The sequence below is a fragment of the Styela clava genome, chromosome 4, assembly GCF_964204865.1.
Source record: "Styela clava chromosome 4, kaStyClav1.hap1.2, whole genome shotgun sequence".
Taxonomy (NCBI): domain Eukaryota; kingdom Metazoa; phylum Chordata; class Ascidiacea; order Stolidobranchia; family Styelidae; genus Styela; species Styela clava.
The window spans coordinates 12,670,987-12,686,870 of NC_135253.1; the positions used below are offsets into that span (position 1 = coordinate 12,670,987).

Below are 15,884 nucleotides of genomic sequence, written 5' to 3' on the forward strand. Positions count from 1 at the left end.
TTCACTCGTATATAGTCACATCGTTGATAATATCGACGTTGGTGGTTTTATTTTTATTCTTACTTAAACTTTTTTTTAGGTATTTTCATATTGTAAGTAAGGTATTATTGGTTCAAAATAAGCGATTCTACGAGGAAACTATAGTCGTAACGGAAAGTAAAATAAAAAGTTGAGTATTAAGCATTTTATTTTATTTATGGCAACAATGGGGAAGTTTTTTTACATCTTACACTTTTGGAAGTCAGAGTAGTAAACGAAAGTTTGATTAATAATCTTTTTATTCTATTTTTTCAATTCATACGAATTCTTATTATCTTTAACTTTGATTTCAGAATCCGATTACCGATGCGCTTTTTGGAACAACATTTATGGATAAACAGAATTTTTTTTGCCTTAATTATCGCATCGAAATTGTCAATTTCACATAAACTTACAATTTCATCGAATGAAGTCATACTCAATTTTTAGTTTATTTTTCAATAATACAATCCGCAAATACCTACGTAGGCATTTTTCCATACGTCAGAATGAAAAGTACCATGGATTTCAGTGTATTGAAAATGAAACCGACTGTTTGGCAGTCGTCCACAGAAAACCTCACAACATGTCAGCTATGTGACACGGATGAAACTCTTTTTCGTTTGAATTTTTAACCGTAGTAAAAGATTTAGAAGGAGATATGGAACTATGTACTAGTATTCTTCGTGATATTACCTAAAAACATCACTGAATATCTGCTTAAACATATAGAACTGCAAGTTGGGAGACGATAAGATTGTATGTAGACTCGAATATTAGATATATCGTAATACTTTCTTCTAAAGCTATAGAAATAATTGTGATATTACATACCGGTTTATTATAGTTATTTTTCTAGTACGTTACATATCACGTACACGTGGGAATTGCAGGATGATAGTAAACGGTTAAATATCTCTTTTCAATATAACTCAGTCAGTCCAAATCTTTAATTTCAAAATTTTCCGAATCAACTTCTAAATCAGTACAGCTACGAATTCATCTCTGGAAACATTTACTGTGCTCAGGTCAAAATGGAGGTTTAATTGCTCTCTATAAAGTCTAATAAATTGATTTTGACTTAGATACACCAAGCAATACAACAAAGCCAAATTTGTTGCCTAATAAATAAATGACTTAAACACAAGGTAATCTTTTTATCAATTCTGTGCCTAAATTCGAAAAACAACGTTTTCATGGAAAAGAATCAAATATCAAGTGAATGTGTCAGCATTATAGCTTTCGTTTTCTGCTAAGCATTTAGATATCTCCGTCAGCTGTTTACAAAAGCTGCTAGTGAAAGCGATTCCAGGTAAAACACATTTCCCGGACAAAAATCCCCTTATTCCAGATAATCAAGTGTCACAAGAGTACAAAAGAGAAAGGGAAAATGCGATTTCTAACTTAAGAATGTCGGTAACGAAACTTACAGTCGCATGCTTAAAAAATAATAATTAACTTTTGTACAACGATAGCTTATATTCTCATGGGCTATACTCAGTGATGAGCTAGAAAAATCGAAACAACCGGAACGCACCTAATTCATGAAATGTATTATTATATATATTTACAGCATGTCCGCGGAAGCTTACAGAAATTGTTGTCTGACTATATTTATATTAATTCAATACACATGTTAAGTAAAAAATAATTGTATCTATACATACCTACCTACCTATACAACAAAATAAACATGAGAAATATTATAATGGTAAGATATAGAAATAATTTTCCCGGGGTCACAGGTCGGGGAAACGTCCAATACACGTTAAAGGTGGGTTATCACGCAAACATTTTTGTAGCAAATTTGATTCTATATAATTTACTACGATTTTTGGCGTTTACCGTTTGCATAAAATGGACTTCGTTTGCGACACTCGTATTTTTAAAAGTCGACCCTGCCGAAATCGAACGCAAATTGAAATTGATTGATTGATGACGTAGTGATGAGAACTCGTCGGCGAAACTTTGCATTAGGTCAAAGGCAATTATAGCATTCTGTGTACTCATTTTGAACCTGGTGCTAGTTCTATTGGGCGGCGCATTTGGAGGAAGCTTTTGTGATTTAAATCAATACCAATATCTTTAAATAAAACCATTGCATTATGAGAAATTGCAGTAAACTCAACTAATCGAGGTCAAGACGTACTCGAGTTCTGTGCCGGACTTTTTGCTGCAATATATTTTCTAGTGAAAAAGCGCATACCATTACCAGGCCATTTTTTGTCTCAAATGATCTAGATTTTATAATTCATGTGTGTTTACTCTGCTTATCTGATCCTATAACTAGTCTTTTTATTATATTTTCGGTATATTTAAACTAACTGACTGTACCGGTATATGCGCAAACACTACAGTAACGTATGGCATGCGTAGTTGGTGGTTACAGCAGATTTCATAGAGATGGATCTGTCTTGAAGCAGAAAACTATGGATAAAATTTTCGCAAGTAACCTTTTCTGATATCTCTCCATGGAACTAAAAGTAGACCTCTAAGTCGAAGGATCGTTTCTGCCTTAAAATTATGTTGGAATCCATGCAAACTTCTACCCACAGCCCGAAACAACAATACTTCACGCAGTTATTCAAATCAGTTTTTATTTATTTTTAACATTTTATCATATGTAATTCATTCATGCCAATAAATGCAGAAATGTGTTGTCACGAATCTCCATTAGTTGATCGATAACAGCTGGACTGTGTTGTTAATAGCAGAGTGCACTGGAAAACGAAGTGTACAAATTAAATTGATAGACTGACATAAAAAAAATATCAGGATAATATCACCAGACAGTTTAGTAAGGTTCAACATACAACAGTGTTTTGTTGCATAATAATGTGAAATTGATAATAAAAAAAAAAACTGAGCCATTATTGGGATTCTACGTTTATCTGGTACCGGTAGTAGACTATCACTCTTTTGGTGAATGTACAAATTGGCGATTTGTATTTGGTTTATACAAAAGTGTGACTGGGTATCATCATGCTTTGACTAAATATTTTATCAAACAGTCGATAAACGAAATGAAGTGGTAAATACCTACTCTAGAATCATTTCTTCAAAGCATCCTGACGTACCGGTACGATCATGGCTTGATCCCCTCACATTCAGAACTTCTTATGCATTAGCATTTATGCTTAACAATACATTATTGTTTCAATCTTAATTAAACTAAGCGATGAGAAACTAGTTTTAAATGCCAAAAACAGAGGTTGAACACCTTACTCGCCAAGGGAGCTAATTTCTGAGAGGATGCTGATTCAATCTTCACCAGCTGGTCTTCTACAATAGTACCCAATAGGGAAAACTTTGATGCATTATGTGATGATTTTATCTTCAAAATCAAAAATCTTATTGACAAACATGCCCCTATGAAAATGCTATCTAGAAAAGACCTGAAAATTAAGAAAAAACCGTGGTTAAGCAAGGGTATTCGAGTGTCAATCAAAAATAAAAATAAAATGCGCAATAAGTACTATTTGAAAGGTAACATGTCACAGCAGCATTTGTACAAGAGGTATTGCAACAAACTGAAAGGAATAATAAACAAAGCTAAACAACTTTATTATCATAATACGCTGAAGCAAAACCGAAACAATATAAAGCAAACATGGAGAACAATCAAAGAAATAGTAAATGTTAAGAATGACAAACAGAATACTATTACAGAAATTATGTTACAAAATAAAATTATTTCTTCTGACAAATTGCTGAGAGCAAATGAGTTCAACAGCTATTTCACTAACATCGGTCCAAAATTAGCCAGTGAATTTAATGATGTTTCGGATTACAAAAAATATTTACATCTAAAGATCTCACAAACCATATTTCTTCAGCCTGTTTCACTCTCTGAAATTATATGTGGTATTTTAAGCCTGAAAAAGGGCAAAGCTGTTGGTCCTGATAACATTCCATCATGTTTCCTTCAGCATATTGTAGACATAATATCGCCGGCCCTTATGATTTTGTTCAATGCGTCAATACAGTTGGGTATGTACCCTTCAGTTTTCAAAATTGCTCGAGTAACACCGATTTTCAAATCTGGTGATAATAAATTAATATCTAACTACAGACCGATTTCTATCCTTTCTTGTTTAAACATGCTTTTTGAAAAATTAATATACGAAAGAATGGTAAAATTTATTACTAAACATAATATAATTAATAAGTCTCAATTTGGATTTAGGGACAACCACTCAACTAACCATGCTATTTTAGACATGATGTCATACATCTATGACAAATTAGAAAATAATGAGATTGTTTGTTCTGTTTTCATTGATTTAAAGAAAGCGTTTGATACAGTTGACCACAAAATTTTGCTTCATAAACTATTTAATTATGGATTTCGTGGACCCGCCCAATCACTTTTAAAGAGCTACCTAACAAACCGAGTACAATTTGTAAAAATTGGTGAAGTAACATCTGAGACTTTACCAATAGTTTGTGGCGTCCCACAAGGATCATGTTTAGGTCCAATCCTTTTCTTAACATATACCAATGATCTCACCAACTGCTCAAACTTATTAACGAAATTATTCGCCGACGACACCGGCCTTCTCTCCAGTCATAATTCAATTCCAACTTTAGAGAATAATGTGAACTATGAAATGATGAAGGTGCATGATTGGATGGTATCAAACAAACTGACAGTTAATATTGAAAAATCGAAATCCATGATAATCACTCCTCAAAAGCATCAGATAAACCATGACTTGTCAATAAAAATTGATGGTACCAAATTAGAAAATGTGTTATCATACAAATACCTGGGAATTTTTATTGATTCTGGTCTTAAATGGGACAAACATATTGAGCATGTGGTAAAAAAAATAACCAGAGCAGTTGGTATCACCTACAAGCTCAAACAATACATGCCTACATCTACCCTGCGCTCTGTGTATTTTTCACTTTTTCAATCTTATGTCCAGTATGGAATCGCAGCATGGGGAGCTGCTGCACAAAAATATTTAAGACAAATTAATGTTTTACAAAACCGAATTGCTAGATCTCTTTGCAATGCAGCACCTAGAACTAATATTAATCATCTTTATTCGTCACTCAACATTCTAAAATTAACAGACTTATTCAATTTTGAAATTGCAAAACTAATGCATCAACACCAAAATAAATCCCTACCCGAAGCATTCGATAAATATTTCACTAAGCAGTCTAAAACACACACACACTACACCCGATCTTCTGCGCGTGGAAATTATTTTGTGCCCAGATATTCCACTGCAAGAACACAAAACTCAATCAAGTATACGGGCATAAAAATATGGAACAATATTCCACATGAAGTAAAATCACATGGCTACACGACTTTCAAGAATACATATAAAAAATATTTAATCAAAAACTACCGGTACCGTTAGTCTTCATAAACTGTGGTTTTGCTGACAGCTGGACAGTGTCATACAGCACCATACCGGTACCGTGGTAACCTACCGGTACTGTCCTCTGTGTCATATAAACGATAGCGGTTCATTAGTTCGCTTCAATGTGTACCGTGATATAGCTTCCGAGTTATCTAATATGGTATTATCTTACTTACTCACATATTTTCAAATTTTCTGTCTCTATAAATCAGATTCTGAAGCGCGTGCGGTCGCTCAGCAACCTGAACAATTTTCCAGTTCGTTGACAAATGATTGCCCTCCGTAGCTAACCAACTGTAACTAAGATGTGGCTGGAGTCGCCTCCGATCTGGGTATATGCGCCTAACATCGGCCTGGTGCCAAATTTTATTTTCTACCCTAAAAGTTTTATGTGGATGGTTGTACATTGAGTATGAATTGTGCCTTATAATTCGTACATAGAGGTTCCTTAATTTAATTTTTCTCATCAAATAAAATGATCGCTCAATTTAATGTTGCATATGACAATATATAAAAATTTAATCGCTGCAATTGTACAAAAACACAGCTGAATGATATGGTGATTTATTTTTATAATTACTGTATATCAATTGAATTTTCCCGACTTTTATTTTTACTTTCTCTCCCAAATCATATATAATGATTCATATCAACCTTGTTGGTTAATTTATGAATGGATAAGCTTTTCTTTGTGCATATTGCTTTCACTTATTTCAATTTTTTATTATTGACTCGTTTTTAATCTTGGTGTCGCAGACTTGTGATGACCATTCCTGGTCCTTCGCGACTTCCTGTCAATTGCGATGAAATCCGTTACTGTATTTGAAATGTACTGTAATACTGAATTTGTATTGTGATTTCTTGCACGACGAAATAAACTTATTGTCTGTCTATTGTCTATTCTGGAATGATTTCTCACTACTACGTCATCAAAGGTCGTTTCCGAACCTGGGTCAATTTTCGTTGAAGCGGTTTTTAAAAATTTAAAAGTAGAAAACTAAGTTTACTTTATGCAAGCGGTAAACGTCAAAAAATCTTAAAAAAATATATAGAATCAAATTTTCCACAAAAATGTTTGCGTGATAACCCACCTTTAAGGCACTACAGTACTAATCCTTTGTCTGCTGCGATTTAAAAAAAATTATGGCGTTACGAAACTTACAGTTAATAACTAAGTTTACCAGAGAAACTGAACTTTCCATGACATAATTTTATTTCGACTACAGGAGCGCAAATACAAAAAATATGTAAAACCGGAACGGCGAATACTGCGTTCCGACTACACACTAGTCAGAGTAGTCACTACATCTCACCACCGGCTATACTGCGAATATAAACATCAACCGTAATGCTAGCTCATATATCGATAGTCATCAATGGACAGTGACGCCTTGAAATATTTCAAGAATTATCATTTGGGCTGGTCGGAAAATGGGGGGACAAAGTTTTAGGCGGGCTGAAATATACCATCATCAGATTTACGTTTTCGTGACATTACGTGAGATAATGATTGTATTTGTTGACTTGCTTAGTTCTGATTACCCGCGCGAGTTCTCCCAATCCGTTGCAATTAGTCTTCAGAAGTCGGCGTGCGAGCGTGACCTCACACCTTCTTAACTCCTCCTCACGAATAAAGCATTTTAATAAACAGCCCAAGGCCCTACTTAAATTTAAATCTACAACTTCTCATAACGTGAACAGCCAATTTTGATGATTTCATATGACTTATATCGCTATACCTTACGTAATGATAGAAATATAGCAAAATCTCATGCATGACGAGCCGATTGCTTTTTATTGTTTACCGCAAAATGCTCGCGGCCATTATGTATGACGTCGGAATCGTCTGCAGTGACGCATTCGCGGAGAAATCTCTTGTTTACATCTCTCGCTCGTTCCGCAAAGCGATTTGATGCACACCAACCACAGCGAACTCTTTAGTACTGCGTCGCCCAAAACGGTGACGGCAGAGTACGAAAAAAAGCATTTCGTAATTCAACCACTAGTAAAACGGAGCAAGAACGAGTGATGAATATATAAGTGCGTAAAAGTGTTTAGTGCTAGCATTTGATTAACACCGGTAAAACTTTGAACATAGCGGAGGACTTGGGTGTTCCACCTTTGCGTGAACGATCGCGCAACTCTTAGCAAATTAATACTAACTAAAGCTATAAAAATAGGTTTAATAGTAAAACATGTAATGTGGTTTTTCTTCTGCCTCATTGCGTCACTGATGGCGTTTGCCTACACAATCCAATGAACTTGTCTGTGCATAACGCTGCAGCATAATGCCACCAAACACGGTAATTCAATGCTAATGTAATTAAAGGTGACCGTACATTTGAACCCAAGTGTATATCCGCGGGTTCAATCTATATGCGGGTGCTAAAACCCATGGGTTAGGGTTATGATAGGTTCAAATATCCGTGAAACAAAAAAATTTCAAGCGGTGCAATAGTATGCAGGTGCAATTGTCGTTGGTTCAAATGTACGTGGGTTCAAATGTAATGGAACCATAATTAAAGCTTAGTATAGATTTTTCCCACTTTTATTCCCTATATAAAATCTGTAACAAATTTGCATAAAATTCAGCAAAATGATGCACGCATGAATCGCGTGGGTGTTATTATTAATCCTTGAGATGGTTTTACTATCTGATGTTCGACATGGTTCAGTCATGCTAGTCTATGCCAATATTATTTGCCTTTTCATTTTTAGTGACACTGACTCGATGACCTGCGGTGCAAACCTTTTTGCGTTCCCTCACATTCTTAGGAATAAGAACTTTCAATGCAAATTCATTACGGTCTACAATCACGACCTGAGTCCTTCATCTGCTAATAAAAGTGCGGGTGATAATTAAACGCGAAGATGTTGATAAGTCAGCTCATTATGAATAATGTTATATGTACTGCTCTGCTGGTAATTTATACTTTATAAGCATTTAACTTCAAATATATATATATGTGAAATCACTCGAGTGCATAATCACATTGATATTCACATATACGGTATATAATACCAGAAACAGTTCCGGCTATAGGATTTCTTAAAATTAAAAATATTAATAAAGGTTCATGATATACCTCCTCAGTAAACCAACAATAAAGTGATATGGCACATCGGTGCGCGAGTTAATGCTGACGGAATCTGCCCTTATCGATACTCTGTGTTGATTGTGGTCGTTGTACGGGAATTACGTCATTTCTTGAATGAATTTGTGGGCGTAGAAGTAATAACGTAACTCTAAATATCTGAATTTCAATGAGCGCGTCAAAAATTTCAGATGCTTAATCTAACCTGTATTTCCAAGTGGAAAGCATTTGTGGTATGTCACGGGCACTGGGCTCTATTGGCTATTGTCATGTTGATCCTGCCACAGACACTCGCTGGATGTGATTTATTGGTGTAACTGTAACATCAACGAAGCTCAAGTCCACAACCAGACAGTTTCAATGCCTAAGTGGCGTGCTTTCGACCAAATTAGGTTCACTTGGTATCACTTTAATGGATTTAATTATTTGAAGCAGGTACGGCAAGTAACCCGTGAATAGTGAGTGAAGCAACACGCCATACGGTATTATCGTTTTGCGTGACATCGTTCGTAGATCAACCCGTTAGAAATTCTTGGCTGTAAACCCAAATAAATATGGAAAAACATGTTATACCTATAATAGACCTATTGACTTTATTTTTTGATTCAGTTTCCTGACGATATTCTTAGTGTAAGTTTGCGTCCTAATTGTACTTTCTAATGATTCAAGCGGCGGCCATTTTACTGTTAAACGAGTATTGCGAGTTCCAGAAAATGGCGCTTGTTATTTTTGGCATTCGATAATGATGACGTTAGCATCACTAGGGTTTCAATATGCAGCTATATAGATGCAGATATGTCTATGTTCAATTCTCAAGAGGTGGTAAAGAGCATTTAGCGAAACGCACAGAACCAGCCGCATAAATCAAAAACAAACTCACTTCTGTAGGTAATATTTTTGTCAGAACGTCTTTCGAGATGAACGTGTATGTACATATATATATATACGTATATTAGAAATTTCTCGCAGTATGATATTGAATGCCTGAAGACCAAAAACGATTCAGCCAGTTGATTTCAACGACTCATTGACTAACACTAACTTTCATAGCGAGAAACGGTGAGCAAAGTGTCGGAATTGCTCTGATTGGAATGTGTTTGCACTCGTTTGCGCGCAACGTATCGCGTGGTGATAAGATGTCCAAAACGATGCATGACAGTAATGCATGTATTTTAAGAAAGAATTCGTATTACGTAATACATTTTGAGATTTGCAGACAGCAAGACATTAACTTTCCAAATTTGCGGTTTGTTTTGTCGATCGCATAGACGAAGGTAAAAATAATGCATCGCGAAAACACATGAAAGGTAAAAATATATAATTTATTGTTTTTACGTCTATTTTAACTTGGCTGCTATTGATATTTGTGTATATATCAAAATTTATGTAAACATGCAAACAATATGCGCGTATAATAATTATTGCTCTGACGCTAGTACAAGGTAGCCTCCGGGCGAGACTTGACGGCTGTGACGTGAAAAGAAATATCTCTCTATCGATTAAAAGAAACTCGACCAGTCATTTCTCCGATTTATTTCTAGAGATTCGGTGATTATTTTATTTTTACTTTATACGACCTGCTAATTTGCTGGCCACTGCACACAAGTCCGCTAATCAGAGACTTTTTGTCTAATAATAAAGATTTTAATGGGCAATTTCTTAAAAAAGCAACAGATCGAAAACAATTTTAAAACTAAATTTGGTTTGCTTGTTTACGCAGTCATTCTCACAATATTGCAATAATAAAATTCGTTGTTTTCAACTTTCAATTGAGAAGTTCAATTCGCATAACAATCTTCATATATTTTAAGACAAGATCTTCCGCAGAAACTCAACACTGTCTAAACCTAAAATGGCAGTTGGGTTAGGTGTACAAATATCTGCAACGTAGCATAGTAAAAGCATTTGCGCTGTGCTCTTAATCAAAATAATGGTCCTCGTGACAATTGCGACGCTTGAGAAGCAATCTAGTTTCCAAATGGAGCAAAATTCTTTCATTTCTTTTAAAAATGTTAAATGACATTTTGGATAATTAACTTAATTTGCGCTGTTAATATGATATCTGAACAATCATTAGGACTTAAATAAAGCTCAATCGCAGTTAAATGCTTCGATTTTATACATTCAAAAATAGAGTACACGAGTACAAGAAAATCATTCAAAAATAAATTTCCAATTTGCATTTACAGGTTATAAGGAGAAATGGAACTTTTTGGACAATGTTTGGACGCGCGAACTTGTTTAGCGCAGGCGGATCAGGGTGGTTAGTCATATTTATTTTAAACGCTGCGCGAGAATCGGCGGCGTATTAGTGACTTTAATTTATTTATTTTGATTTAAAATCGTGAATCTCGGAATAATTTCGGAATAAAATTAATTTATGTTTGATATAAGAATAAAGATTTTTTTTTGTTGGTATGTGAGTTCCGAATTTGAATATTTTGAGATGAATCAAGCAGATTTTTTTTCCTTCACTGGTTTTCAATTCAATGTGGGCTTTATCAATGTCACTTTTTTACATTTACTCGATCTCTTTTGCTTCCTGATTATGTGGTGTAGATTTTGACATTGACGAATTTATTGATGTAGTATCATAACCGAACATTCAAATCCTAAATCCACCAGAAACGAAAAAAGTGGTTGGTGAAATTTCATGTCGTACAAGTTGTATAATTTCTTATTTTCTTTTAATGTAATTTCCCCTTGTGTGTCACCGCAAGGATCTAGTTTGTGTATATAATATAGGAAGCATTCGCTACCGGTACATTTCCCTCTGTGTTTACGCAACCACGATATATATATAGTCTAACAAGGATCATACATTACGCATTATGCGTGCCGTTTCGCAAAATTCACGACGAGGTTGCTGTCAGTTTGCATAGAAGTGAGTAAGTAAACTCATTGTACAATAAATTTATATTACTAGAAATGTAATCATCAATACTACTCACGTGAATTTGAATAGATATTGTCTTGTGATTCCTAATGTTTCACCAGGGAGAATTTAAAAACGTCGCTACCATGGCGACAAGAACAATTCAAACTCCAAACATAGCGCAACATAACTTGTGTCTCGTTTGTGAGATAGTTTGTGATGTCCCCGGACGCACATGGCACGTGCAACAGGGTTGTTGACAATGCGTGACTCGATGACGAAAGTTTTTATACGCATCGTTTCTCGCTCTAGTTCTCTCGCCAGCCCAATACGGCTCGTACCGTAAGCGCCTATTTTTAGCCCATTACTAAACTCCTTTCTCGTCGCTTGACGAAAGCCGACCCGTAGTATAAAAGGGCTCTGACGCAAGTGTTTGCTATCATTCTGTAATCGGCTGGAGCGTCGGACGGTAGAAGCGACTTGAATTGTACTTTAGAACATTGATGAAAAATACACTCGAACGAATTACACACCAATATTCTTTTATTCTAATTATATATATATTTCTGCTTCATAGTATAGATTTAGAAATTAAATTACTTAAAAATCGACTTTGATGCTGCTAAAATAGAAAAGATAAACTCCGCGAGCCAAAACTGGATTTAAATGTTTACTTATAATTTATATTTACGAATAGATATGTATGTATACATATATTAATTTATGTATTCATTTAAAAAAAAATAGATGTAGTTATAAAGACTAAAGTGCTCCGATGAAGTAGAAAGTATTGTTTTTAAATGTGTCGCTTGGTATTATACTCAACAATTCCGTAGGTGTATATTCAAAAATATAGAAAAACGACTCCGTGCAAAGCAAAGTTAGCGATATGATATCAAGTTATTAACTCCTTCTACTTATTTTCCAGATTAAAATATTCAGAGAATTCGTATTCTATTGATATTACTCCGGATCATTGAACCTAACCTTGATTTACTTGGATATAAATATTCGGAATTGCAAGACTCACTTTATAAAAGGAATTCCAATTTCAACGACTAGATTCAATGAAACTTCACATGATGACACATGGAGATCCGCAGCAATACGAGGAAGATGCTGGGAATGTAGTACCCATGTTTCACAATCATAACAGCTCTCCGTTTTACCACATCGGGAATAGTTACGACAAGGGATCCTATTCCGGGAAATATTATAATTCGCCGGTGAACAGTATGCCCGATAATCGGTACAATAACACATCTCAGAGTAACTCTCGTGAGACCGCAGAAACTTATTCGTCTGAATGCGATGCAACGAATATGACAAATGACGACCTACTGCTACGAGTAGCGGAAGAACAACTGCGACCCCTTATCAAAGAAGAATTACGCTACACCATTCAGAGCAAACGAGCTGCCAAAGGATTGCCTTCCCATGTGGAAATTGAGTACAAAGTTGCTCAGCCTGAGGTAAATAGATTGCAAGCGTTTGATTCTGTTTGAATTTTAATTCAATAGCTAGCGTAGTGAAAACCAGAATATATTTGGTATCTTAATAAAATGGTACGTCAGCATTGAATTATGTTATATAATAATGATATATTTTTTCAGCCTGAAACTCCAGCAATGTCGATGAAAAGGCAAAGACGAAGGGACAGAAATAAAATTGCCGCAGCTAAATGCAGATTCAAGAAGAAAATACTTTCTGAGAAATTATTAGAGGTATACTAAATTCTGTGAAATATCAACCTTGCCAGTCATCTAAACAATTACGCATTCCTATATTTCTGTCACTATTATCATGAACTGGGTTATTCTCAATAAGACGTCTCACTGTAAACGCTACAAATTTCTTTGTGGCGTCGTGGAAATGAGCCATAGTACTTTTTTGGAGGCAGAAATTGCAGGTAAATTAGGCACTGATTGTTGTCCATCGTCTAACTATGGGGATTTTGTTCTGGTACCATGACGCGCTGGAAATTGTAGGAAAAGAAAACGGGGTCGGAAATTAAAAATTTTCTATATCTATATTCATGCATTTAAAGCTTACAATCCTAGAAATGCAGCATAAAATAACATCGCAGTAGTTCTTATGCGTATACTGTAAACATGTTGCGGCAAAGGTGATGCGCCGACGAACAGTCTTCTGCGACTGCGATCGTATTACAGAAAACGTTCAAATGTAATTTCGAGACAGTTATGTTTGATTTTACCCGAGCAACTGTCCAATCTTAGCAGCGATTGTCATTCATTACCCGATTGACAAAATGTGTAGTTTTAATATTGAGAAAGGAATTTTGTTATCAATATAATGTTGTGGCATATTCAGCATGAGACGAATTAAAGAATATGAAACGTTCTTAAAAAATCAAATCACTGGCATTCTCAGATCTGTGGTAAAAATATCTTCGCATTTTGTGCATTTAAAAAACTTGCATTCAATTTGTTTTGTAGGAATCAGATCATCTTGAGACACAGAATCATAAGTTGAAAACAGAAGTTCAGCGTCTACAAGATGAAAGACAAAAGTTGATTTATATTCTCAATTTGCATCGACCGACTTGTATTGTTCGTAGCCCATCGTGTTCGTCGCCTACAAACGAAGAATGTTCAACATCCAGCTCTCCCGGATTTAGTCAGACGCCGACACATGGAGAACACAGCAAAAATTGTAACGGCAAATTATCGCTAAATTCAAGATCGTCTTCGTTGGAAGATGATGCAATAAATCATTTAACATCTACCTTCACATTTCCACCGTTTAGCACTGGAAATGAATCCATAAATACGCCGATACATAGGAGTGTTATTGTGCGAAGCGATTCAATGCAAGCGTCATCGTAAACTGAGCCCTGGGCAACTAGAACATTGAAGCGCTTGGGTGAGACACCTAACAAAATGGCGGATGAAGCAGCAACTTCTAACAAGCGCAGATAACGAAAGAGCTAATGCAGCTCTTCAATATGCGATCAACTAAAACCGGTGAGATGTAATTGCGCTTTCTTTCTTTCTTGACATTTTTATACGAAGCCTTTTGTGATAAATAAATTCTAATGACTTACCACCATTTCGGGCTGGCCCGTATCGGCGGCAGTGATAGGTTAGCATTGAAAAGTCCAGTATAGGCTATTTTTGCAGAAGAAATAATTTTGCGACCATCAAACGTTGTAAATCTTACGAGAATAAAATTCTCACTTACACAAAATTCATTGCCTGACTCTTTAAACCTGATTCAAGTTCCACTTATTCAACGTTTTATTAGACAACGCAATATAGCCGTATGTAAAATTCGGATTAAGAATATATAGTATACTATACTAAGTGAAAGACGGGGAGGCTGGGTACTCTATACGCACTGTTTAGTATTTGTATCAAAGGTGAAATGCTAAAAATATTTATTATTTCAAAACAAAATTTTTTATTTCAATTTGTGTCGTCATGTGACGTATATTTTAGAAACAGAACAAATTATAATATTGTTTTATTGAACATCAGTCTTGCAATTTTTAAACCCTAATTTATTGTTTTATTCGGCATCTTACTAAATTTTGCTGGCCATATTGTGTTAATGATTATGGTGCTTTTGCTACTTTTTAATTTATTCTTATCGAACAAGAACTCGTATTTATACATCTGCCTACAAAAATTTCTACATACAATGCAGTTCAAAATGAAGCTATGAAATATGATAAAACTTTGTTTGTTTTTATTTGTGAGTATTTGGAAAATATAAACCAGGTATTTTGGAGGCATTTACTATAGTATCTATAGCTAAAGATCGTAAATTGGCGATTTGTTGCCTAATATGTGTAAAAAAACGAATTAGTTGTATGTGAGGGGGAGCGCTTTCAAATTAACGTAACGACGAATATACAGACGACAACCATACAGCCGAAAAAATAGAAACAAATCCAGTGAAAATTTGAATACCAATATCGAAGTCATAAAAAACGTATATGCAAATCATTCCTAAGAACGAGCGCAGAAGATAATTTACAAATGAACTTTCAGCGTGGTTGTAAGTTAAAAAGGAAATAGAGAAGAGATCGAATCTTACAACTAGTTCTCGTGCTCCGAACCATGCTGAACGACAATATCAGTGATTAGTTATCATATTTTAGAATATTCGCTAGTGGTGTTTGGGAATTTGAATGAGTCAAATTAGTCTATGATGAAAGAAGCTAGCACCTTCAAGAATCGTCTTTCTTTCATTTCAAGGCTGAATAACACAAGATGCAGTTACTGTTACCATGCCATTACTGACAACTCAATTTTGCTGACGTATTTCGGAATACCAAAAGTGTACGAATAGCATAAACCAGTGGTTCACAACCTTTTTGTGTTTTTTATTTCTTTCTTTACCTATTGCATATATATTTATTCCTCAGTCACTATGCATAAAAACTCTATTCTCAATATTTATTCAATCTTCAATGAATCCTTAGCTAATATTACTCGCACTCTGGCCTTTGCGCAGTTTGAATAGTTCCCAATATGTCCATAAATATGCATT

General features: G+C 35.0%; 1 protein-coding gene across 2 annotated transcripts; it reads left to right on the top strand.

Annotated features, from left to right (window-relative positions):
* The first annotated feature begins 11,831 nt into the window (after positions 1-11,831).
* On the top strand, positions 11,832-15,619 carry LOC120326432 (uncharacterized). Of its 2 annotated transcripts, XM_078111829.1 has the most exons (4): positions 11,832-12,070; positions 12,298-12,841; positions 12,983-13,093; positions 13,826-15,619. In XM_078111829.1, the coding sequence occupies exons 2-4, from the start codon at positions 12,437-12,439 to the stop codon at positions 14,213-14,215; spliced, it is 906 nt and encodes a 301-aa protein (XP_077967955.1). In that variant the 5' UTR covers positions 11,832-12,070; positions 12,298-12,436; the 3' UTR covers positions 14,216-15,619. The 2 variants fall into 2 exon arrangements, with proteins under 2 accessions (XP_077967955.1, XP_039248657.2); XM_039392723.2 differs by having other exon boundaries at positions 11,832-12,841.
* Positions 15,620-15,884: the final 265 nt, after the last annotated feature.

Excerpts from the sequence above, each read along its gene's own strand:
- LOC120326432 (XM_039392723.2), top strand. The coding sequence starts at position 12,437 with ATGAAACTTCACATGATGACACATGGAGATCCGCAGCAATACGAGGAA. Across the intron at positions 12,842-12,982 it reads ACAAAGTTGCTCAGCCTGAG|CCTGAAACTCCAGCAATGTC; the intron begins GTAAATAGATTG and ends ATATTTTTTCAG. Across the intron at positions 13,094-13,825 it reads TTTCTGAGAAATTATTAGAG|GAATCAGATCATCTTGAGAC; the intron begins GTATACTAAATT and ends TTTGTTTTGTAG.